The sequence below is a fragment of the Amia ocellicauda genome, chromosome 7 (assembly GCF_036373705.1).
Source record: "Amia ocellicauda isolate fAmiCal2 chromosome 7, fAmiCal2.hap1, whole genome shotgun sequence".
NCBI classification, from domain to species: Eukaryota; Metazoa; Chordata; class Actinopteri; order Amiiformes; family Amiidae; genus Amia; species Amia ocellicauda.
In genome coordinates, this window is record NC_089856.1 from 14083632 (window position 1) to 14108800 (window position 25169).

Consider the following 25169-nt stretch of genomic DNA (forward strand, 5'->3'; position numbering starts at 1 on the left):
AAGAATGACATATGCACTATGCACCCTGTCCGTTCCTTACAAAGTAATGCTTATTCTCCACTACTAAGTACTAAGGAAAGTAAACTACGCCGTCACCCACAGTACCGGTGCTGTTGCTTGTTGATTGAAATGAATAGTAAGATTGCCTCCTTCAACCAGTGCAGATGTTAGAGGACTGGAAGTTTGCCTGTCGACAGACACTGTATTTCAGCGCTGCAGTTCCCTGTGTGGAGAGGAGGAGGAGGAGGAGGAGGAGGAGGACACACCGTGCGACAATTCCCACGGTGAAGAGACAGAGCTGCGTAGTGCGCGGTCACTGCCGAGCTCTACAGGCACAGAGAGAGAGAGAGAGAGAGAGAGAGAGAGAGAGAGAGAGAGAGAGAGAGAGAGAGAGAGAGAGAGAGAGATCTCCCAAAAAGATGTGTCTTCCCAGTGACAGTGTGAGCCATGGCTTGAAAACCACCACGCGAGACCTTCTGTTATCTAATTGAAGCCTGCGTCTTTTGTGCCGTTTCTTTCTTTTTTCCCTTGCTGGAAGGGAGGGGGGTGTGGGAGTGGGAAGGAGAGGAAGAGGGGGGGGGGCGTTTTGTGTATTACGCTCAGAGCAGGCAGCCACAGCGGGTTAAAACCGTGTTCACCATTGTGCAGCGGGATGAAGGTCTCCAGTGACTCTCCCTCGCTCTCCGGACACGAATGTACCGCGTCTCCATCGTAGCGCCGCTGCCCACAGCCCGTGCCGATGCCCGCCAGCCTCGCTTCTCCTGCGCTCCAGTAATAGATGGTGCAAGCGACCATGTCTAAACCCTCGGCGTGTCCTGCTCCAGGTGTGGAAACCGGCTCCCAGGCGCATTATTTCCAGGTAAGATGGGTTGATTCATTTACACTACGAGAGAGAGAGCGAGAGAAGGAGGGGTGTAGAAAAATGTCCACAGCGCGTCCAACTTAATGCGAAGCGCTGGCCAGTGTTCAGAGCGACGGCGCTGTCGGCCCCGCAGTCCGCGCACAGACTGGCCGAGTGGACGGGCTGGTGGCACGGCAGCCCGGGGTCTGTGCCTTTTCCTGCTTTCTATCCATCTATCCGGGTTGTGTTTGCGGTGTCTGCTGGTGTGGCAGATAAATGGGCTGTGAATGTCATTTCAAAGGCTTTTCCCCCCCTTATTGATTTACAGCCGCAAGCGAGGCCTCCACAGCTGTATGGGCATTTACTGTGCCATTTAATTATTTATTTGATTTATGTATGTATGCATGCATGCATGTATGTATGTATGCATGTATCTTTTTTTTCTTCTTCGTGCTTTTAATACAGAAATCTCCAGTGCGTTCTTTATTTTTGGAAAATGTAGGCTAATAAAGACATACTACACATATATGCATGTCAATATATACAGATCCGTCCAAACGGCATCTGTTTGGGTTTGAAGTAGCAGTCTCCCTCCTAATTGGTCTCTGCACGGCATCCCTGTGGAGTCACCTGTCAGACCGTCCCTCACCTGCGAGCGCATCCTCTGAGTCTCTCGGTGTCTCCTGTCCTGCAGCTGCTGTTGCTGCTCCTGTCGATGTTAATCATTGCAAAGCTTATAGACCAAGTCATCGCTCTGTCCGTTCGGGCGCAGAAAAGTAGATTATTATTTATAAAGAAAGACTCTGGATTGAACAAATAATAATACCAAAAAAATGGGTTTGGGGGGGTGGGGGAATACATGAAACACACTAATCCTTTCAGAGTTTGGCATTTAAATATCCCGTCTACATCACTGTAATTTAGTGATCTAACACTGAAACATCTGTCTGTCTCCTTATATTCAGCTCACTTGGTATGGTAACTATTTGAGATAAACAAGACCATGTGATCCGATTTCAGTAGCACAAACCCTAATACCTCACCAATATAGTATTATTCTGATGTGCAGTCACAGCAGTAATGGCAGTAACAGTAGCGGATGTATTCAAAAGCAACAGCAACAGTAGGAGTATCAGTAATAGTAGCAATAGCCCTAGCAACTGGAGCAATGGCAGTAATACTAGAAGCTGAAGTAACATTTGTATTCGGAGCAGTAACAGTTAGTGTAGCAGCAGTGGCAGGGGTGTAGGGTTGTAGTGTAAGTGAATGGTGGCACTCTGTCTCAGCATTGCCTCTCTGTCCTGTCCTGCAGCTGCCCCGGAAGCTCCCGAAGAGAAAGAGCCGCTTCAAACGCTCCGATGGCAGCACGTCCTCGGACACCACGTCTAGTTTCATCAAGAGACAGGTAGGGCTGAGCTGGGGGTGCTGGGACAAGGGACTCTCCCACACAGGGAGATACGTATATAAAATTAGAACAAATAGTAAAAAAATGGGCAGGGCTTGTGGGGGCTTAACACAGCACAACACAATGCCACGCAAGGGTTGCCCTGGTATGAGTTTCTCATGATACAGACCTGGCAGGAGGTGGGAGCAGAGTAAGAGCCTAATAAAGTCCAGAGGGATGCTGGGATTGTCGACTATCCTGTGTGTTGGAGGCCTAGCCATGGGAAAGGGTGGTCTTGTCCTGGCAATGCGCTCCAGCTGCCAGTGACCATGGACAGCTAATCAGGGCAGGGAAGGCCTATATCTGTTGGGTTCCTGCTGAGATAATCGATTTAAACACAGTAGGGTTTGCACATGCATAGTTTTGAAACGCAGTGTTGCTGCTGCTGGTTGTGTGCAGTTCTCTCCACCAGGCGGAGCATGGGTCCTCTTGTCTGCTCACAGGGTAGAGCTGAGAGGCTGTCTTTACAGAAGTGAGGAATGTTACAAAGTGCAATGCAAATACAGAACACCATCCTTACATAGAGCATGCCAGCTGTACAAATAACCAATTAACACTGGTTCTGTATAGCACTGTGTTGTATTGTGCTGTATGCCATTGTGTAGCTCAATATAATGGGGGATTGAGACCCGTTCTGCTTAAGTCTGACATGATTGTGATGTTGATTGCTTCAAAGGAGAGGTTGGGGCAAAATTAGACACACTTTGGAACAATGTGTTTCATTCAGCCAAATATAAAGAGACTCACAAGGATGCAAATTTGAGCAAGCACAATCTTAGTTGGTTATTTATTCTGCACGGCCAGCATCAAGCATCGAGACATCAATTAAAATGTTTCATCCACCTCCACTTTCTCAGTCTTTTGTGTAGATCTGGGAATCCATGAGCGGTGTCTTCTCTCAAGGATGTGTGTCTTGGACTGAGTTCAGCTTTGGGGCAGAATGGGCCATATTGCTGCTGCAGTCATCTATGAAACGTTACTGTTATCCTCTTCGGTTCTGGGACACTGCTGGGGTTATATATTTATCTGTTTTTTACCCCTCACTCAATGCTTTGTCACAGAGTTTCAAAAACATACAAACCATATTGTGAGAGTGAGAGTGAGTGTGTGTGTGTGTGTTCTGTTCCTTGCAGGTTCCTGTTCTGCATTGTGTGTCTCCAGTGAGTGTGTTTGGCACTGTGAGCATCACCTACACCATCCTATGCCAGCAGCACTGTGTATATTTTCTCTCAGTGAAGAACACTGACACTTCCAGCACACCAGGCCGTGCTTCTCATTGCACTATATAGCCCACTGTTTCATCAACAGGCTTTCTCAAAACCCAAAGGTGCTGAGCTTCAGCTGTCCACCAGATGGTGGTATTGACTAGTTTTCAACCCACAGTACTGTATGTGCAAATGTAGGTATGCTGCCATTTTTATACCTCAGATCATTGAGGTAGACCTCAAAGAGCTCAATAGTCCTGGCACTGGATTGTTTCTCAAGGACCTCCTTCAGTGAAGCTTTGGTTGCTGTTGCTTTGCCTATGATTCTCAGCATTTAACCATCACTGAACAACCGAGCCTTCTGCAATTACACCAATTACACTGGACTCAATGCACAAACCTTTTATTCCCACCTCTATGACAGAGAGCAATGCACATGTGTTGTGAAATACTCCTATTCTGATGATGACAGTGAAATGAGTCTAATGTGATCCCATGGTCTATCATGTGTGCAGTGATATTCAGAACAGTCCAGACAGATAATGACATATATGAATATCCAATTGTGTTCTGAGACTCACCTAGGGGGGATATGTTCAGATGCTGGAAACACCCATTATATCATTTTTTTTGTAAAATGTCTGCACAATTTGTGCAACACATATACTTGAATAATGGAGGAATGGGATAAAGAGAGAAAAACGTGGGTGTGATAGTCATGTTATAGTTGAATTATAACAAAATAAATCCACCTGCTGTGCATTTTCATATTTCAATCACTAATCTGATCATGGCAACACGTGATCCCTCGGTCTAGCATGCATGTAGTGATCTTCAGAGAGTCCAGACTGCTTGTTTCATACATTTCCATACCTCATTATGTGTATCCAGTTGTGAACATGTCACTTTGGGGGCCGGATATGTTCAGATGCTGCCATGTCTCTGTCATGGTTATCATATCAAAATATAATCCACAGTCATCCACCTTAATAAAAATAGTGAAACTTCTGGTCTTGGCCAATGGACTATATGTGTGTATGCATGTGTGCTGGGCTCCTTATGTTTCTGTGGAAGTGCCATTGTGCAGTTTCTAAAGATCTTGTAGTACCCCCATACAAAAGATTATATTTGTCTGATTTTCCAAATTTTCCCACCAAAACGGTTTTGTTTGTTTGTATTATACTTGTTATATTCAAAAGCACAGTTTTATAAGCTTTAGAAATCTGTCAGTGTCTCATTTTATGCAGGATAACACTGGGCAACCACAGCTGTAACTGTGTATCGGAATGTGAATTGGTTATGTGTCCACTTACAGAGTCCAGAAAGGGGCGACCATGAGCTCAGAGCAGGACCTCTCCTCCTCTCTCTCACTTGCACACTTGATAGGCAATGTTGTGCAGTTCTACAGTTGACCTAAAGAGGTCAGTAAAGAGCAGCAGATTTATTTATTTACTGGGACATCATCTTCAAATCAAAGGGGAAAACATTAAGTGAATATTTATTTATGTATCTGTTGAAGTCTGTCCGATGAGAAACCATAGCCCCCTGTTTTCAGCTGACTCTCCAGCCAATCGGTTCTGTCTATAAAAGGGTGAGTAAGATTACATAAAAATGAATTAAAAAACAGATGGAGAGAGAGCATTGACAGGGAGCTTGCAAGGCGAAGTGCCTCATCACTGAAAATGTAATGAAAATGAGAGAGAGGCCCAGCAGACTCTTCCGCCTCCCTGCACCAGAAACCTGAAACATTTAGTGCTCCCTTCAGGGCCTGCTGCAGACTCCTCACACATCCACTTAATGCTCTCTCTTTCCCGCTCTCTCTCTCTTTTCTTCCTTCCTCTTTATGTTTCAGAGTCAGTGTGCCTATCTCTCTCTCTGCAATATTTAAGCAGCCATCCGATAGATTCTTTTGTATTCAAGATATTGAATTTCCAGCTACACTTCATTGCTGTGTTTCCGCTTACCATTGTTTCACACCTTAAAAGGTTCTCCCTCTCTTCAATCTGAAATCAGGGGCTTTCTGAAAGCGTGCTGGATTGTCCATTAACCGTAGGGCTGTGAGCAACCCAGTCTCAGGACTCTCCATGCTCTAGCTCTCTAGAGTGCTCATATTGTCTTCTGTTATAGTTCAGGGATATGCCTGGCTTAGCAGCACAGTGCATGCTTTCAGAAGATAACCCCAGTGTATTCTTCTTCTTATTAAAATAGATTTATTGATAGACTGATAGACTTAGCAATCTCTTGAAATCAGACTCACCTTGTTTACAGTCTCAGAGTGTGGCAGGCAAACATGTGCAAAAGCCCTTTCCAAATCAGGTGAGGGAACCAAGGCAGAGGGACTGGACAGGCCCCGCGCTCCTGTGCTGACGAAGGACATCAGGGAGTGTCTGTTACCTGCAGTGTTAGAGAGGCGCTGAGGCTGATCACAACCCAAGCTATTCTGAGCTGCAGACATGTGATTGGAGTCTGCATCTTGGCAGAGGAGTTTCTCACAGAGTGTCTTATTTCCATCTAGAGGGTTGAGTAGGGTTTAGCTTTGCTTTTGGGAAGGGTGTACAGTAGAGTGGAGTACAGTGCAAGGCCATATAGTGTGGTACAGCACCATGCAGTTTTGTAGTGCAGCAGGGGAAGCACAGACTCCACCCCCCAAGCACGACCACCCGTCACAGGCGGACACAGGTGCATTCCATTAGGACTGAGTGGGTGGCGCATGATTTACTCACTGAATGCCCTGCTTGCGTACACTCACACCTTGCTCCTCGCGTGCGCTGAAATAATCAGGATTGTGTCTTTACCGACCTGTTAAAGGAAGGCGGGGTACTTCTTTCCCCCCATAGTTAATATGAATCTGAAGATATATATATATTTTTTTCCATCATAAAGATGTGTCCTTTCTAAACAGGTTTGAAATTATCTAGATTTACACTCTGGCTGGCTGAGCTGCGCTCGGCGGGTAGGATGTAACCCACACTGAGGGATGTTCCCTAAAGGGTGTCTTCTGCCTGGCTTGGCTGATGGGATGCATTTGTACTTGGACACCAGGTCTCCACTGCCTCTACTGCCTAGGGGCCATCTCAAAAGTTATGCATTCTTTAAAAAGAGGAGAAAATAAAGGAGGAAAAAATGTTTGATTATGATCAAAGTAAATAAATAATTATTGGAGATTTGATGTATGTAAAACATGAAGCTCATGAAAAATGGCAGCTTTGGTCTAGTGATTGAGTGTGTGTTTGTGAGTGAGTTTATGTTTTTAAGTGTCTTGGTTCAAGGGCACAGACCTCTGTATTCCTTATTAATTATATATTTATTAGCAGACGCCCTTATCCAGGGCGACTTACAAAATATAGGCGCAATACAAAGTGCACAAATACAGTGCAATTCAAACCATAATACATTTTACAAATTCCAAGTGTATACAATATATGAGGTCTTACATCCTGGATTGTAAAAGCCGAGTGCAGACAAGATGTTAGGTCACAGTCAAGGGCCAAGGGAAAGGGAGCATAGGGGAAATCAAAATAACAATACGAGTACTAGTAACACAAGGCAAGTAGTATGATCAAACATTTTAAAGTGCAATCTTACAGGAGAATGAATGACTAAATTACAAGAATCTGAAAAGATGCATCTTGAGTAATCTCCAGAAGGAGGTCAAGGACTCTGCTGTTTTGACTTCGGTGGGCAGGTCGTTCCACCACTTAGGGTCCAGGGATGAGAAGGAGCGGCTCTGGAGGAAGGAGAGTGGATAGGAGGCAGGGTTAGTCTTCTGGCACCAAAGGACCGCAGCGGTCTGGAGGGGATGTATGGAGAGACGAGGGTCTGCAGGTAACTCGGTGCAGTCTGTTTGAGACAGCGGTAGGTGAGGGTCAAGGTCTTGAACTGAATGCATGCTAGTATCGGGAGCCAGTGGAGGGAGCGGTCGCAGTGGAGTAGCATGTGCGAATTGGGGCAGAGAGAATACCAGATGAGCCACAGAGTTCTGGATGAGCTGGAGCGGCGGGTATTAGTTGCAGGCAGGCCAGCCAGGAGGGAGTTGCAGTAGTCCAGGCGGGAGAGGACCAGTGACTAGACGAGTTGAGTAGTCAGTGAGGAAGAGGCCGGATTCAGCGTATGTTGCTCAGGAAGAATCTACAGGTGCGTGTCAGCGTGGTGATGTGCTGAGTGTAGGAGAGTGCAGGATCGAAGGGTGCCTCCTAGGTTCTTAGCGGAAGAAGAGGGAGAGAGTGTTGTAGATTCCAAGGGGATTGAGATGGAGAGATCAGCATAAGGTGAGAAAGATGGGGGTGGGAAAGGAGAGGTTATTTGGAGAGGTTAAGCTTGAGACAGGACAACAGAAGCTACATAACTGACAGTGAACCTCTGTGTCCTGGAGCCAGGAGCGGGCCCCCAGTGGAGACAAGCACAGGCCGCCCAAGTGGAGCCCCTCCTGCTCCGCTGGTCCAGGGGGAAACCGAAGCCCTGTGCTGCAGTCTAGCTCCTCCAAATGACCTTAAACCAGCTGCCTAAAATAACATCTGCAAGATCTAAAAATGCCCACTTTGAAATCTTATAGGAGACCGCTAGGAAACAGATATGATGCGGTGGCATTGCACTGCTCTACTGTAGCCCTTGTTCCTTCCTGTGCTTATGTAACGGCGCTCATTGTGAGCATGAGCTTATTATGGTCACGCAACCCCTCTGTGAAATCAGCACAGTGGCTAAACCTCCCGTGTCATGGCTTTGGCAAGGTGGGTTTATCCTCTGCTGGGTGGAGCTTTGTGGAGGGGAGCGCCTGTGTCAGTGTAGTTCGAATCCAGAGCGGGGGGCTCCGACCTGCTCACCCCACAGCTACACAAAGTCAAGCTGCCTGGACTGTTGTGTTGGGTTCTGGTTCTTATTGTGCAGAAAACATTTAATCTGGATCAAGGCTGATCTATATACACTGAGAACTAGGCATGCATAAACACATACATTTGCTCGTACACACACACACACATTCAGTCCATTTAACGCTGCCATGTGTTCTTTGCCACTGTCAGCTGAATCCGATTATCTGTTGTGGAGCAATGACCTACGAAGTAGTATGATGAAACTGGTATGATGTATGATTGTTTGTTTATTTCACTGCCTCCATCATTTAAACCACTATAGTGCAGCTCTTAGCCTGGAGTCCAGTACAGTACAGCAGGGTCTCAAGCCCTGGTCCTGCAGAGACACAGTACAGTGCAGTTTTAGTTACAGTCTAAATTTGTTTCCTGCTGCGCTCTGAACAGCTTAATTGGATAATTACTTTTTTAATTGGTATACGTTAACATGTGTATCTGTGCTCCCCAACAGCAGGCCTGTCCCTGTTCTTGTCACTGTCCCTCTCCTCCCTCGCCACTATGCCCTGACTTTATCAATGGTCCAATTGTTGTTTTTATCTGGAGATGCTTGAGATGCTTTTCGCTCCAGCTGCACTTAAACCTGATAAAAGAGGCCGTCAGCAGGGCCGAGCATTTGCACACAGACACACATCTCAGCCTCCCTGCACCCGGTCTCATAGGTGTCTCTGATCAGACAGGTAACAGCAGACATAACAGATAGCAGACATAAGTGACATGGTGAGGCTCCTCATCCACCCCCCAACCTCTCCTCACAGGCATTCCCCAAGGCTCCGTCTTGGGCCCGCTCCTGTTCTCTCTCTACACTCGCTCCCAGGGCCCCCTCATCGCTTCCCATGGTTTCTCCTACCACTTCTACGCTGATGATGCCCAGATCTTCCTGTCTTTTCCCTCTTCTGACCCTCTCATCCCCTCTTGCATCTCTTCCTGCTTGTCTCTATTTCTGTCTGGATGCATTCGCACCACCTCAAGCTCAACCTCTCCAAATCGGATCTCTTGTTTTTCCCCCACTCTTCCTCACCTTCTGCTGACCTCCCCATCTCGATCCCCTTGGAATCCACCACGCTCTCTCCTTCTTCTTCCGCTAAAAATCTAGGAGTCACCCTCGATCCTGTGCTCTCCTACACCCAGCACATCACCACACTGACACGCACCTTTAGATTCTTCCTGAGCAACATACGCCGGATCTGTCCCTTCCTCACCGACCAGTCACTGGTCCTCTCCCGCCTGAACTACTGCAACTCCCTCCTGGCCGGCCTGCCTGCATCTACTACCCGTCCGCTCCAGCTCATCCAGAACTCTGTGGCTCATCTGATATTCTCTCTGCCACGATTCGCACACGCTACTCCACTGCTCCGCTCCCTCCACTGGCTCCCGATAGCGGCACGCATTCAGTTCAAGACTTTGACCCTCACGTACCGCTGTCTCGACCACACTGCACCGAGTTACCTTCAGTCACTCGTCTCTCAATACATCCCCTGCAGACCACTGCGCTCCTCCAGTGCCAGAAGACTAACTCTGCCTCCTCTCCACTCTCCTTCCTCCAGAGCCGCTCCTTCTCATCCCTGGCCCCTAAATGGTGGAACGACCTGCCCACTGAAGTCAAAACAGCAGAGTCCTTGACATCTGTCTGCATCATGCACAATTCCAGGCTCTTGGGGGGATTGGTGTTTTTATCAAGATGATCGCTTACAAGGAGAAATCGATCTTAATGGGCGATTTAGTTTGTTATTCCTTAGTTTCTTTCAGACTACTTGTTTTATGGCTCCGTTATAATTCGTCTGTACAAGCAGCGAAGATTCTCAGTGCCAGCGTGGGAGGGGGTCCCTTGGTTACACACATGAGTCACCACTGCAGAGAAAACAGCACACATAACAAAACACCCAGTGCAAACATTATTGCTGGATTTCTACTTATTTATATATGGAGGCATGCGTGTGTATACGTATGCTTGTGTGTATGTAGGTATTTTTTACATATTTATACACGCGGCTACGACGGGGGAAAGGAGGCGCATCACTATGCAGCCGATGTGAATGCACTGGAATTGGTAGAGGATCCCTAACGGTTTTGCGATCCGCAGGAAAGAGCCAAGAATCTCTTGTGACTGAGACAAGGGGCTGAAACACTCAAGCATCTCTCTCTCTCTCTCTCTCTCTCTCTCTCTCTCTCTCTCTCTCTCTCTCTCTCTCTCACACACACACACACACACATCCTTAGGGACGCTTGGAAAAGTGCACATAAATTATTAACGAGAGAGGAAAACACTCGGTAACAATAATCTTAGTCGACATCGACTACTCCGGTGCAACTCCAGTATAGCTCCTGTGTAACCTGCAGGGGAAGCTTGCATGGGATGTTGCTGAACATCTGCACGTATTCAGCCTGCTTGTATATGTATATCTGTATGGATTGTATTTCATTATGTATTCATTTTTCCGTGAGTAAGACACGTGACGGGCGGAGAGCTTGTTGAGTTACTTTAAGAGAAAAAGAAAAGAAAAGTGTGTCTTTAATTGCGGATGGCCCTGTCCAATTCGAGCGCCTTTTTGCTTAACGAGGTTAGTCGCTTTATTGCTATGGTGGGAACGGCGTGCTTCATACGGGGGCTGTTTAATAATACCGAGCAATGCGAACCGTCATGGCATTAATCCATGTAGCTTTATAATCAGAAGACTAGGGGATTATCGCCATGAATACTTTTAGTTTTCTGATTGTAAGATAATAATGTTAATACATCTTCACAACATAGGAGAAAGTATAGGTGTCGAGAAGAAAAAACCAATGGACAGCTGATCATGCGGGTACGGGTATTATTATTTAGGAAACGGGCACATTCTGCACATTCTTTTGTTGTGTTGTGTGTGAGGGGGCTCATTATTGTCATTACGTCTGCGAAAATGAAGGAGAATTTGCATTACGCATTGTGAGGGGAGATCGGGAGCGCATGCCACAGTTCACATGCATTATTCACCGAGAGACGCGGAAACTTCCCAACACTGACCACCATATATAATGTGGATACCCAATATATGTATGTTTCTCTCTCTCTCTCACACACACTGCTTTTATTTTTGCTTCAAACATATATATTAGTATTTCTATGTCTATATATGTCTTGCTTTTCGGTGTTAAACAAGCCAATTGTCTGGTTGGATTTTTGCTTAATATTCCTTCCTAATCAGACCGAGTTTTCGCGGTAAAAAGGAAATGTGACACCTGTGTCACCTGTTTGCACATGCAGGTCCAGTAACTGCCACTTCCACTTCCTACTGCATTTCTTTTCCAAGGGTATTCGCCAAGATGCTCACCACTGCCGTCCTTACCGAGTGATCGGCAGGTGACGTCACCACATCTGCCTGTCTGTCTATAAAATTCATAACCGAGTGCTGGCAAATCCTTGGTACGGTGTCTTCTAGCTCTGGTTCCAGCTGGGTTCTCAATTACTTCATTGTAAATTCATTGCAATTACAAGCCCTTTGCCAGACACAATCTCTCGCAACATTCTACCTACGTGAACAGACAAGCGGCCTGTGGTAATGCTACTATCACTCCCCTGGTTCATGTCTAAGTGTTTTACTCTGATTTACTTGGCTTTCTGTAGGATATCCTATGGTGTTCACTGTGAGTTATTGGTGAGGTACCAGACTACAACAGTGCCACAGTACCCGTCTACGCAGTCCCTCAAACACTCACTACAGTCTGCAGAATATTGCTGTAGGGAGCACAGTGGAAGAAGGCTATACTGTGCAGACTGGGAGGAAAAGAGCACATTTAACATGGAGAACGACAGAATCAAGCAGAGACAGACCAATAGATAGATAGACAGACAGGCAGGCTGGCAGACAGACACGTGCATCTCTCTGTCCCCCAGTTCAGGTGTGTGTCCTGTCTGGGGGCTATAGTGAGGCTCTGACAGCAGTGCAGCTCGCTACCTCTCTCAGATTATGTTTTATTCACTCCTGGCATGATTCTAAATTCGGATTGAAGGGTGGATGGAAGCCTCCCTTCCACCTGTCCCTCCCTCCTTCCTTCCTTCTCTGTCCCTGCCTCTCCCCCTCTCTCACCTGCCTGTTCTAAGCATTGGGTTCTTTTGATTCATGAATGATCAGTCCAGTGGAGTTTTTGGGCTGGGCTGGCGTCATCAGAGAGAGAGAGAGGAGACACTGAGAGTGGTAAGGGGTCAGCAGTGTTAGCAAGGCAGCGTGCTCAGACCTTCAGTTTAAGACCCCCCCAGTGTTCGAATTGGGTTAGAGCTTATGGGGGGTCCCCTAATCCTGTGGAGGGGGGAGTGTTGCCAAAATAAATGTATCTTCTTCGTAATTACATTATCCTTGAAGTAAAGACTATGGGCATAAATACGTTAATAAATCTCCAATAATCTCTCTTTAAAATAACAGCCATTGCTATGATAACTATACATAGACAAAACAACCTATGTTTCTGTGAAGACATTTGCATTTTCAACTAGTTACCATTGTCTAACCTCTGCTAGACCTAGCTAAACAAACATGCAGAGACATCACAACTGTGTTTCTTACGCAATATAGTGTAATTTTACATTTCCTGAATCTTTGACAGTAATTATATATATATATATATATATATATATATATATATGTTTTTTTTTAAGGAAGATATGGTTTAGGCGACATTGATAATAACAACAAAAAGTTGGTAAAACATTTCTTTGCAGAGCGCAAACAGACCGCATACAAATATGCTGACTTTAAATTAAAGATTAGTGTCTAAGCATTATTTTCTCTTCAGTCATAATGAGGAGAAATTAATAACTTCATTCAGAATGACAAAGTTTGCTCCATGTAACCGCGTTTTTCAGAGTAATGTTAGCATAGCATAGCTTTTTATTTTTCGTATTTTGGGGGCGTGTTGCTCCAGAAGATTTTTTTTTGGGTGGGGGATGGGTGCGTGTTGTTGCCACGAAAAAAATATATACAAATGTAGTCCAAGACCATTTGTAGTTCTTAAGGGGAACCTCGCAATACACAGAACTGTATAGGAACTTAAACTATATTGCTCCTGCGAATCATTCTAAAAATGTGTTTCTTTGGTTAAAAGCCTGATTTATTTAATGGTGTTGTGTTGTCATGAAACAAAAACAAAATGCTGCACACAAAATAGATAATAGCAAGTATAGCCAGAGTTCCCTGCTCAGGATTCAAACCACACACCACAGGAACTGCAGCTAGGCCATTCCAGCACAGTACAGTATTAAACCCGCTACACCGAAAAACCTGGTTTCACAGCATGACTTAACACTGTGCTGACTTTTTTGATGAGTGGTTAAGTCACTTGTAATGTGCTCGTATACCATATGATCCCCGTTTCATTAGATAAACAGGAATTTCAAGTATGTCAGACATTGTCCAATTTTACTTTAACCTTGGTCTTCAACTATTACAATGTTTGAGCCACGTAAACGGAACTGTACTCAGTAGGAGAACATTCAGAAGGGTTTTAATAGAAAAAAATGTCAGCTTTACTTGAAGTAGCATTGTCTGTGATGGCAGAAATAGGTAAACACGGAAAGCTACATGGGTATTAAATGGTGCACCTCAAATGCATTCAACAGGGCTTCATGGAAACTCAAGCCACCAGACACCTTCTTCACATACTGGATCCTGGAAGAGTCGTGTTAGAAAGTCTCACAAGTAATATGTTAATAAGTTTAAGTTTCTATCCTTCTTATCCAGTTCTGTCGTATCTCCAGGTTACCCATAAGAAGTACAAATGGTCTTGGACTAATATATTTTTTCATGGCAACAACACCACAAAAAAATAAAATAAAATAAAAATCCTTGGCAGCAATACGCTTCCGTACAATTGTCTGATAGATAAGATTTTTTTTAAATCAGCTAGCGGCTACATTACAAGCTAGCTGCTGTTCAGCACGAAGGTGAATAATTCGATAGTTATAGTAACTAAAGTGTAAACAATCCTAAATCAGAGATGAATTTGATGTTTCCACTTACTTAGCTTACTTAGCCCCGCTGCTCAGTCACTGCTGTAACTGACTTACAACACGGGTCAATCAAGGGGACAAATTGACGTGCTCCCCATGTGCGCGTGTATAGAACGTCACTGAAGAGAAAACAAATCGAATCTGGAACGAACATTGGAAAAAGCCGACAAAGTCGTCTCGTGTCAGGGCATTCATTTCGACAAAAAAATATATTTTTATTGGGACCCCCAAGTTCAAAATTCTCTCTCTTATGGGGGGTCCCTTACCTCTTATGGGGGGTCCCAGACCCACAACTGTTGGGACAGATAACCTCAGACAATTTACTAAATTGTCCTCCGAGGTGTAAGACAGTGTATGGAGTTCACTTCCCATCTCCTCTTCCCTCCCTCCCATTTTCCCCCAACGCTGCAGTCATTATTTCAAAGCACTGGTGTGAACAAGACAGTGGAGCACAAGGTTGGTCTCTCTCTCTCTCTCTCTCTCTCTCTCTCTCTCTCTCTCTCTCTCTCTCTCTCTCTCTCTCTCTATCTCTCTCTCACCCATGGATGAGTGACCAGAGCCTCCTTCATACAGGGAGCTGAACTAGAGAAATAAATATACACGGAGCCATTCTGTGCATTCCGAGGAAACATAATAAATAAACAAACAAATAAATAAATAATCACATTGTCTAAAAGGCAGAGTTTGTGGGTTAGGTTTGCAAACTGCAGCCATGATGCATGGCACCAGCTTCAGCCATCGTCATGGCACCACTTCGGCCAGAGTTGGGGCACCCGCTCCAGCCAGGGTCATGGCACACGTACTGGCCAGGCCACAGCACCCTGGTATGAGACACAGAAGTGCTGGGGAACAAAAGCACTGCAGGTGAAGAGGGGACAGTCTGGGTGACAAAAGTCTACAGCGCCTCACAGAGGAGTGCGTCCTGCAGGCATGGAAAGTCATTTGCAAAAAAAAAAGATCAGATTGGGGTGTGTTTGAGTTTGTGCACTCCCAATCTCCCAAGCATGCAGAAATGTGTCAGTTTGCTGGTTTCCTAAGTGTTTGAAAAGGTACACCACCCTCTGAAGACTTGCTGCTGCCTGCTTGCCTACCCTTGCAATGTGGCACTCCTGCACAGATGGAGAGAGAGAGAGAGAGACACATAATCAGAGAGAGACGCTCACAGAGAAAGAAAGGAGGACAGAGTAGGCACTCGAAGAGGGCGGGGGACATAGAGAAAGAGGCAGGGAGAGAAGGGGACACAGAGAGGGAGAGAGAGAGAAACGGGAGGGGGAGTTTAAAAGAGAGGGACAGAGTGAGCTGTGACGTGGCAGCCACACTCAGCACACTCCACTCCAGCAGCAGCAGTGGCAGAGAGGGAGTGCATCTACACCCGAGCTGCACGTTACAGCACACTCTGCTCCCGGCTGGAGTCCTGCACTTGGCACAGCATGACCGGCTAGGCACCCAGCAAGGACCAGCTCCAGTTCTCTCACTGCCGAGTAAGTACAGACCCTTCAGGGACAAGGCACTGGGCTCTTTCCCTGCCTTGAGCTGCCTGTCTGTCCCTATGAGCCTTCGTCTCTGAGCGTTGCTGCTCGTGCAGAGAGACAGAGTTGGAGGAGCTGTTGTGCTGTAGAAGACGATGAGGACTTAATGAGTATATTTCTGTAATGCACACATAGTGAGGAGATGCAATGTGAATCTTAAGGAGGAATCTCTTGCCTTGTTCACTCTGTCTAGATGTCAGGGCCGTCCCGTACGCAAGGAGGAATGAATTGATTGCAGAGGTTCTTTTATATATTAAAAAAAAAAGTAATGCAAGAGTCTGTTGTGGGTGTTTGAGCTGCATCTGAGCAGAGAGCAGCAGGAGGGAGGCTTATGGAGTTGAATTTCTACTCAGGCAAGATGTGTGAAAGGAAAGAGATTAGTGGTGTTTAATTCTGGATTTAAGAGATGCGTGTTCAGTAAATCCACATCTTCTTGTGTGTTTGTTTGTTTGCTTGCTTGTTTGTGTTTTCTTCGCTGCCAAGTGGCAACAGCAAGACTTTGTGATCTTACATGAAGTGAGCACAGTTTGACAAACAAGGGATAAAGAAAGACTGGAATTCAAGCCAAGGGTGTTTGCCTTCCATATCAGCTGTACCAGGCAGACCAAGAAAAATCCCACCTGAATCCCACCTTTTGGGGGAAGTCTGAAGAAAGGTCCTATAGAAATGGAAGTTGGTGTCCTTTCATTATATTAACAGAAGAGATATTCACTTTTCTTGAACAGAAACTTGTGTGCAGGTTCAATGACCAATACTTACAAGTGAGGACAATACCACTGTAAATTCTACTTTTTAAAGGTTGTGTTTCGTTAGGCAGTAGCAGTACTGGGGCACAAATAAACATGGCAGTTTTTCAGACGTGTTGGTTATGTTCTTAGCGAAAGGGGGATGGAGCGCTATTTCCACTGCTCCATCTCCTGAGCCCGGTGCATTAAATACTGCATGAGGCAGAGTACAAAAAGCCCAGTCCTGCCTGAGAGTGGAGAGGCTGGCTGTGAGCGTGAGGGGCTGCGATCAAATATGAAGAGACAGCTCACATCCACTCCGCACTCAGTGAGAGCTCCCACTGTCAGAGCAGAACACCAGCCAGCCTGCCTGCCTGCCTCTCTCCCTCTCCCTCTCCTCTCTCTCTCTCTCTCTCTCTCTCTCTCTCTCTCTCTCTCTCTCTCTCACTCTCTCTCCCCCCATCTTCACCATGTCTCTCCCTCCCTTCTCTGCATTTTGAACTGTCAATAATTAAATTGCTTTACTGAATTCTGTTAGTGGCTTAGCTAGTCAAACTCAGCCACTGATTGAAGGTGTCTGCAATACTTGAAAGATCCAAGTCCAGAGACCCCTACCACAGAAAATTATTCTGGTTAAAGAGATTTTAAATTTGCTGTTATTTCCACAAAGTCTGTAGAGCAGAAGAGCCCAGAGTACAGTTCTGTGGTGCCAACTCCTCCAGAGTTGATACAACTCTCAATTCTCTCTCATTCAGGGCAACCCCAGGCCATCACTTTAAGTTGGTGTCTTCAAAAATGTCTGAAGACCACTTATTTTATTAATCCATGAATTGGTTCAATTAGTGAATTAATGAAAACTAGAAGACATTGTACTGTATCTCTTCAGGGCTGGAGACCCTGCTGTACTGTGTATCTCCAGGACCAAGGCCGTGGACCTGGGGGAGGTGGTGACAGGGAGCAATTAAAGAAAATCATTAGTTAACTGAATCCGTTTGGTGCTGTGGAGGGGGACACAGAGCCGGTAGCGCTCCAGGGCTTCAAGGCTCCCTTTCAACAGAGCCTGGCACAGGAGCAGCCTCAGAAAATGTAAGAATATTATTTAATTTGCCTTCAGCACTCCAGGGAATTAGCTCAATCTGTACTTTACGCAACCCCTCAACACACACACACACACACACACTCTCTCTCTTCCTCACAGATGTCTTGGGACATCAGAAGCCTTGAGTGTTGATCTTCACTGCAGAGCAGAATGAAAGAGGGGAGCTAAATTTAGCCGGAGCCACTTTTTTTTTTCTTTTCTTCCTCAGACGCCCCAGGCTGGAAAATAAAGAATGACATCCCATCATTCTGTCCCTGTACCTCCCCATCTCTCTCTCTCACACACACACTCATTCATTCACTTTCATTTGCCCTGTTCCATCGCTGCATCTGTACACTCTGCTCATCCTTTGGGGTCCTCTTCTGCATTCCTCTCTCTATCTCTCTCCCTCCTTTGCCTTTCTGACCTCTCTGTGCACCTGCTCTGTGGTGTTACAGACAAAAGAGGTTTAAGAAAAAAATACTGATGATAATATACACACTATATATATATATATATATATATATATATATATATATATATATATATATATATATATATATATATTGATCCATTTCATCGGTTCAGTTAGTTAAGTAGGGGACACCATCAAATAAAGTCCTCCTGGACACACAATGGTCTGGGGTCAATTTATTCTGACCTACTATCTAACCAGGTACTGATACTAATTAAAGCTAAATCTGTCATTAACAGGATGCTGATTAAGTGGGGATGGGGAGTAATTTTCCAGCTCAGTCCTATTGGGCAGTAGCTCTTCAGAACCAGTGCTTGAGCAGTGGCCTTGTCTGCGGTGAGCATTGAGAGGGAGAGGAGGATGGGGGGGATGGAGAGGAAGAGGGGAGAGGGGTTTGTGGGGGATGCTGGGGGCGTGGGGCTGTGGCCTCAGTGAGGAGCATCAATTATGTATCGGAAATGGCAGATTAACACAGCTGAAGGAGCTTCCCAGCAGCGCAGTAACATCATTATGTAGCACTTAAGCGCTCTCCCAGCAGCTCCTCCACTCAGCCCATAAATAGGGGCTGGGCGCACTGTTCCGCTCTCTGCCAGGGCGGGCTGGTTGGCTGCGGGGCTGACAGTTCGGCCGTCCATGTCCGTGTCCGACTCCAGCGCGACCTTCCTGCTCAGTGAGGTAGGGCCCCGCCTCTGTCACTCCATCTCACGGTGTCTCCATCTCCGTCCGCCCACCTCTCCCTTTCCCCCCCTCTTTCATGCAGCTTTTTTCTTTCCCTATCCCCATCCATCCATCTCTACATCTCTTGCTCACTCTCTCTCTGTCACATGCTCTAGCTTAACTCCTCTCTTTCTGTTGCCAGCTCTCCAATCCCCTAAACTTTTCTTCCTTTCCGTATTTCTTGTCTCCTCGCGGCATTTCCACTTCTCTCCCTCATGGTATTCGTCTCTTGCCAACTTTTCGCTCTTCTCTCCCTTCCTGTCCCTGTCGGATTCTCCCCCTCTCGTTCTCCACCCTCTCTCTCTCTCTCTCTCTCTCTCACTCACTTCATTTAGCTTCCATCCCTCCCTCCTCTCTATCCTTCCCCCTCTCTCTCTGTCTCTCCTCCTCTCTAGTCAAACAGTTTTGATATGGGAACTGTTGACGGACGCTCTCTGCTTTAGCAATGGCAGGTGTCAGAGAGAAACAGGTATGTCACCCCAGGGTCTCTCGTTTGTGTTCTTGTGGCTTTAGTGGCTCCTTGGTGGCTAAGCCTGGTTTTGACAGTTGGACGTGGTGTTCATTTTTCTGCAATGTTGATTTGCTTTGCGTGAGAATTTTTTTTTAAATTACACACCTCTGCACGAGGTGTGGAATGTAAGGTTTGCTGAGATTAATTGCAACATTTCGACAACCAAAAGACAGACTTACTAAAATGGCAACGACTTTTTTGATTCCAATTTCAGGCAACAATGTGAATTATTTATTTTATTTTAAAATTGTATTTGCGGCACCAGTGAAAGTGCTCGAAAGAGGGGTGAGTGTGTGGGTCCTGGTGAATGTTTGTAATCTGAGACTGCTGGAGTCCACTGGTGGATGCAGCTTGGTGCTGTCTGAGAGATGTTGTTCTTCAGGCGCACTAGAAAGTGAATTCTTGGCCTCGGTGTGGATTTTCCTCTGATCATTGGATATGCGTATCTGGGTTTGCTATTTGCCGATCAACTTGTTTTCAATTGCTTGACATGAGCAGTCTAGGACTTGTAACCAAGAAATACTATTCTCTCTAAACAGAGTTTTGATCTCAGAAATATACATCTTTTGCATTGTATCCGGGCTGAGGAGCAGTCGAGGGCAAATTTTTAACAGGAGCAGAAATGCTTTGAAAGTGGTCCTTTTGAGCCGGGGGCAGCAGAGTTGAAATGCACCTTAGCCACAACAAGCAATGGTTTTTGCTGAGTGGAGGAAAATAAAGAAAACAACTTGCAGTAGAATGCACAAACTATGATGTAGTGTCTCTCTGTTTCACACAGTGATGAATGTGCTCCCCCTGCTGGCCAATTCACATAACTGCATTGCATTCCCAGATCAAATTAACTTGCTGATGTAGTTAGATACCTGCCTCTCCTTTGGACTTTAAACACATTTAGAACATACAGCTCCTTAATCAACTGATTGAATCAATTATCTGCCAATCAAGCAATCAACACGCCTGCTGTGCTCGTCATCTACACTGGAGTGGACTGAAATGGTCAGTATTGGCCTAATTTAATTGTATCTAGAAGTGGTATTTGATGTTAGACAAATAATATTAAATAAAGACGGGAAGGCAAATTCTATGGATGGAGAGATAAGTGCCAGAAACCTGAATAGAATAAATGTCCGGTCTGCTATTTGTGTGTAAAAATATATTACTCACTCATCTTTTGGCGGGAATATAACCAATCTGCCAAACACAGATTCCTGCCATTTTATGCAATAGGAAATCCTGCTTGGGACAGTTAGATGTGGAGCCTGGTATCATGTTGCGCAGGGTGGCCTGGCTTTTGGCAAGTCCAGGGGGATGAAGTGTTAGTTTAGTCTGCATCTGCTTGAGTTAAGTCAGGTTCATTTCCATGAAAACAGCATGGGGTTGTGGACAGCGAGTGTATGTGAAGTCAGATGGGGTGTTCATTTTGATCTAAGGCAGTTGTTTTCAGTGTCCTGTTTGATGTTGCACAGTCTTGACTCTGGCTGAAGTGATTGTTTATTGCAATTTTGTCAAAGAAACCCATAAACATTGGCTTGGTTTTCTGTGTTCATGTGGCACAGGTATTGATTAGAATGTGAGTTTAAACTTGAGTTTGAGTTTGTGTGTGTGAGAGTTTATCTGTCTGTGTGTGTGAGAGAGACAGTATGTTCATGTGAGTGTGTGTTTGTCTGTGAATGAGTGTGAGTGAGTGTGGGAGGAGAGGCATTGCGGGGATTGCCTGGTATGCCAATCCCAACAGCATTATCAGGGAAATGAGAGTCTGGATGTGTGTTGTGTTTTTGTCATTATCTGTGGGCTATCGTGCTGCAGTGGAAGCTATCTAATTGTTTATCGAGTAAGAGTGCACTCTGGGACACTAATCCCATTCAGCTTCTTCTTTCTAAGTGTCTGGCTGCTGAAACTGAAGCATCTTTGTGTTTGTTGTTTTTTTGCTTTAAAAACAGTTCTACCTGTTCCTGACAGAGAATGTACTTATTCTCTGAACAAATAAAGGCATAAATAAATACATACATACCATGATGTACATACCATAATACTATAATAAGCTCCTTGTCAGTCCCAGGGTGTGAAAGAGAAGCTGGCTGAGCCCAGCTCTTGCTCAGGACCACACGTGGAACACACTGCATCCCTCTCAGCCAATGGCAGTGCAGCCTTACTCTGTGTGCATCTTGTAATGGAGAGGAAGGCTGTGTATGTGTGTAAGTTAGAGAGAGGGGGGCGGGAGAGATGAGGGGGCTGGGATTGGGGGGTGCTTAGAGGGAGGGACTAATGCTTTTGTTCCTGGATTCTTAAGGACATAGAGAGAGAGAGGGAGAGAGAGAGAGAGAGAGAGAGAGAGAGAGAGAAAGCAAGAGTGGGAGGGAGGGAGGGAGAGAGAGGAGTAGCTGTCAGTTGTTACATGTATTTATTTATTGAAATATTTATATATATAAAAAATAATATATATGTGATTTTATTCCATCATGATCCTGGCTCCAGATTCCCCCCTTAAACAGTTAACACTGAGCAAAAATTAAAATAAAAAAAGGAAAACTTGACTTCCTTCGCCCACTGCATCTCCAAATTAATTTCCTTCTTTTCCCTTACTGTTAAGGAAAAAAAACAACCCTGGGAATTTCTTCCTATTTATTTATTTATTTATTTATTCATTTGAGACTGCCTGCCTTCCTTCAGACGTGTGTGTGTGCATGCGTGTTGTTCCTCTCTCTATATTTTTTGTATTACCTTCCAAACACGGCCACAACCACGGCCCCCCTCCTCCCTCACAAAGCCCTATGTACGACGGCTTGTACCTCCATGGATTTGAAGACTTGGAGCTGGTAAGTATAGGTGCTGCTAAGTCTGAGCTGGAGTCTCCGGGCTCTGCTCTTTTGTGCAGCGCGGTTGCATGGATTGTGTGCACTGATTTTATTGCGAGGACGGGGGATTGACTGTAACGCTGGCATGCCTTTCTCTCTCTCTCCACACCCCCCCTCCCACCTCCTATGCAATTTGGATAGGGATGCATTGATGGCTTTGGTGGCAATGCTTTTGGTCATTGATAGATAGTGTGTATGTATATGTGTGCACGTGCAGGTGCGTGTGTCTGTGTTGTGTGTGAGTGTGTGTCAGTTTTGTTACATGCAGAAAAGGAATATTCTTTTGAGAAAGTGGCCGGGGGAGTTCCTGTGAGCTCTGTTGAATCGGTTTGCCTCCTTGCACAGAAACGAAAATAAAACACACGGCATGTCATGAAATACAGGCTTGTAGACTGGCTGGGGCCATCCATGTTGTCACAGGAAGTATACGGAATTAAATGGATCATACCGGGGGGGACACGGTGTGTCTAAGTGGCTGGTATGTTACAGTCCACAGGCTGTTGTGTAATAGACAGGCTGGCTGTGTTTTTAGCTCCCTCTCTCTCTCTCTTGCTCTCGCTCTATCTCTCTGTTGCAGTGTTGGTGAATCGGTTTGATTTTTGTTTTTGTTTTTCCTTTTACTTAAGAACAGCACTTCCACAATCCAGCAGGGTATTTTTATTGTTGGATGCCTGAATTCGGCAAAACAACCTGTTCAGTCTGGGAAGGCAGCAGTGAAAGGTGTCCAGGTTCCCCTCCCAACTGATCCCAGTTGCTTAATTACTTAATTAAACAAAGGACCTGGTTAAGTGAACAAACCTTTCAGGTAACCCTCTTGCTCCCCTTGTCTGCAGCTTCATGACCCTAGACACTTCTCGAGTTTCTCTCTAGTGACTCGACATCCACACCAGGGAGATCTGAGCAACTCCCCTGAACCAAGTATACCATGAAACTGATCAATTGACTAACATCTCCCATGACACGAGGAGACTAGGATCGACCCAGACCTACAGAACTGGTTGCAGTGTGGCAGAGCAACGGATCCCTGCAGTGAAGCCCACCCAGATTACAGAAAGTGGCAAGGCAGAACAATGGCGAGTTGTGTAGCCAACACTGAATGATCAAGTAATAGAGTAGTTTCTGTCTGACTTCAGGCATAATGTCTTCAGTCACATGTGTCCTGAGCTGAAGCCCTTCACAAGCAACTGCTCAGATGGAAGGAAAGTTAAGAAGCAAAAGAGTTTGACAACGTCCCTTATTGGAGGGGCACGGTGGTCAGGCGAACAGCCCCAAGAGAGGCTGAAGAGATAGCAACCTTTTCATACTGACTGCTCCATGACACAGATACGGAACAACTGCCCAACACAGAGCCACCAAAGGCAGGCGACGTGGACAACAGGACAGTGTCTGGTGTAGCTTGCATCTTACTCATCATGCAGGACCTCCACGCAGGGAATTCATAGTTAAACCATGGATGTTAAGAAAAACATAGCAAAACAAAACAAACACAAAATACGGACAGGTTTTCAACTTGGTTGTCATTTTACTATAACCAGGCTTAGTAAAAGAGGCAGCTGGTTTCACTTTAGATTCAAATAACAGTTCCCCCTTGTGTGTGTCTGGCTGTCCAGCTCTGTTTGCGGAGCTGCTTTCTGAGGAGCTGACAGAATTGGGGCTGCATTCCTTTACAGAGCCAAATATAGCGCCAGCACACCTTTCCAGCTGCACCAGGAATGGGTCTGCAACTGTAAGTTGCTGCAGTGTAACTCCTCTGATGTGTGATTTATAGTTAATTAATTTTAGTATTACTGTAGTCCTGTCGTATGTAATCTTGCAGCAGGAGTATTGGTTGATGCGTATTTCCACCCCTTTGCTCTGCATGTCCCTGCGGATGAAAACTTGGGCTTTCACCATCATAATTATAAATCATGATTACCAGAAACAACAATGACAATAACAACTGGAGTATCAATGACAGTTGAGCCGGAACGAAAACTAAGAGACACTGCGGGGCGGGACTGGGCAGCCCCGCCCTACAGATTTGAACCAACAGAGTCAGTGCTGAGAGAGAGGACATGCATTGGAAAACATCCCTGCCACACGACTACCACAAGCAGCCTTCCCATATGGATAACACACATGCACAAAACAGAGCCCACACCAACTCATTCCAATACAGGGTCTGCTGCAGACAGCTTGCAAACAAGATATGTAAGTCTCTTGTAGTCTTGATACAAGTATTAGATTATTCCCAGCGATACACAAAGGGTTTTTACATCCATGGTATAAAATTAAAACACACATTTATTTTTGCAATCTACTCCTTCCATTCTAGAACCTTCCCTTGATCTCTACACAGGACTGTGAGCATGCATCATTCCAGTAGAATTCCAAGGTTCCTATCATTAACCAATCACAAGAAAGTTCCAGAAAGTTCACAAAACACCTTTAACCATTAAGATAAATTTACTACAGCAAAGGTACAAAACTCACTTTTTATCACGGGCCGCGTATCCAAAATATTGATTTAATATAAAATATTTAAATAAAATATTTCAAATACTTGTATTCAGCGTGATTTGCAAATCTCAACCTGAGCTGCAATACATAGGCTACAATTATCATTCTATCTGCACAGAATGATTCTTCCCATTCTTTCTTTACAACTTGATGCTTTTGTTTTCTTTACTTGTACTGTACCAGAACAGAAGCACCTGATACTGGTACTGCTGTCAGCACACAAATCATATTGTAATGATGTCACTTGCTTACAGTTGTGACAGTTGTAGTTTCTCGTTGTTGGTCCTGTAGTTCCTGGCTCATAAATCATTTGTTTTATCTTGTACTATCAAGTAATATTTTGTATCTGTGTAATTGTATTTTCTGTACTATGTTGTATTTACATTTACTGTCTCCTTTATTGCAATTTTGTTTATTCTAAATTACAAAACTACTAGTAAAATGG

The 25169-nt window shown here is 45.2% G+C and overlaps 1 protein-coding gene across 1 annotated transcript in view; it reads left to right on the forward strand.

Moving 5' to 3' along the window:
• Positions 1-565: 565 nt before the first annotated feature.
• cacnb3a (calcium channel, voltage-dependent, beta 3a) overlaps positions 566-25169 on the forward strand; it is a 36330-nt gene continuing 11726 nt past the window's right edge. The window contains exons 1-2 of the mRNA XM_066708592.1: positions 566-859; positions 2154-2246. Of these exons, the coding sequence (XP_066564689.1) occupies positions 779-859; positions 2154-2246 (174 nt within the window). The 5' untranslated portion in view covers positions 566-778. The remainder of the gene's footprint in view (positions 860-2153; positions 2247-25169) is intronic.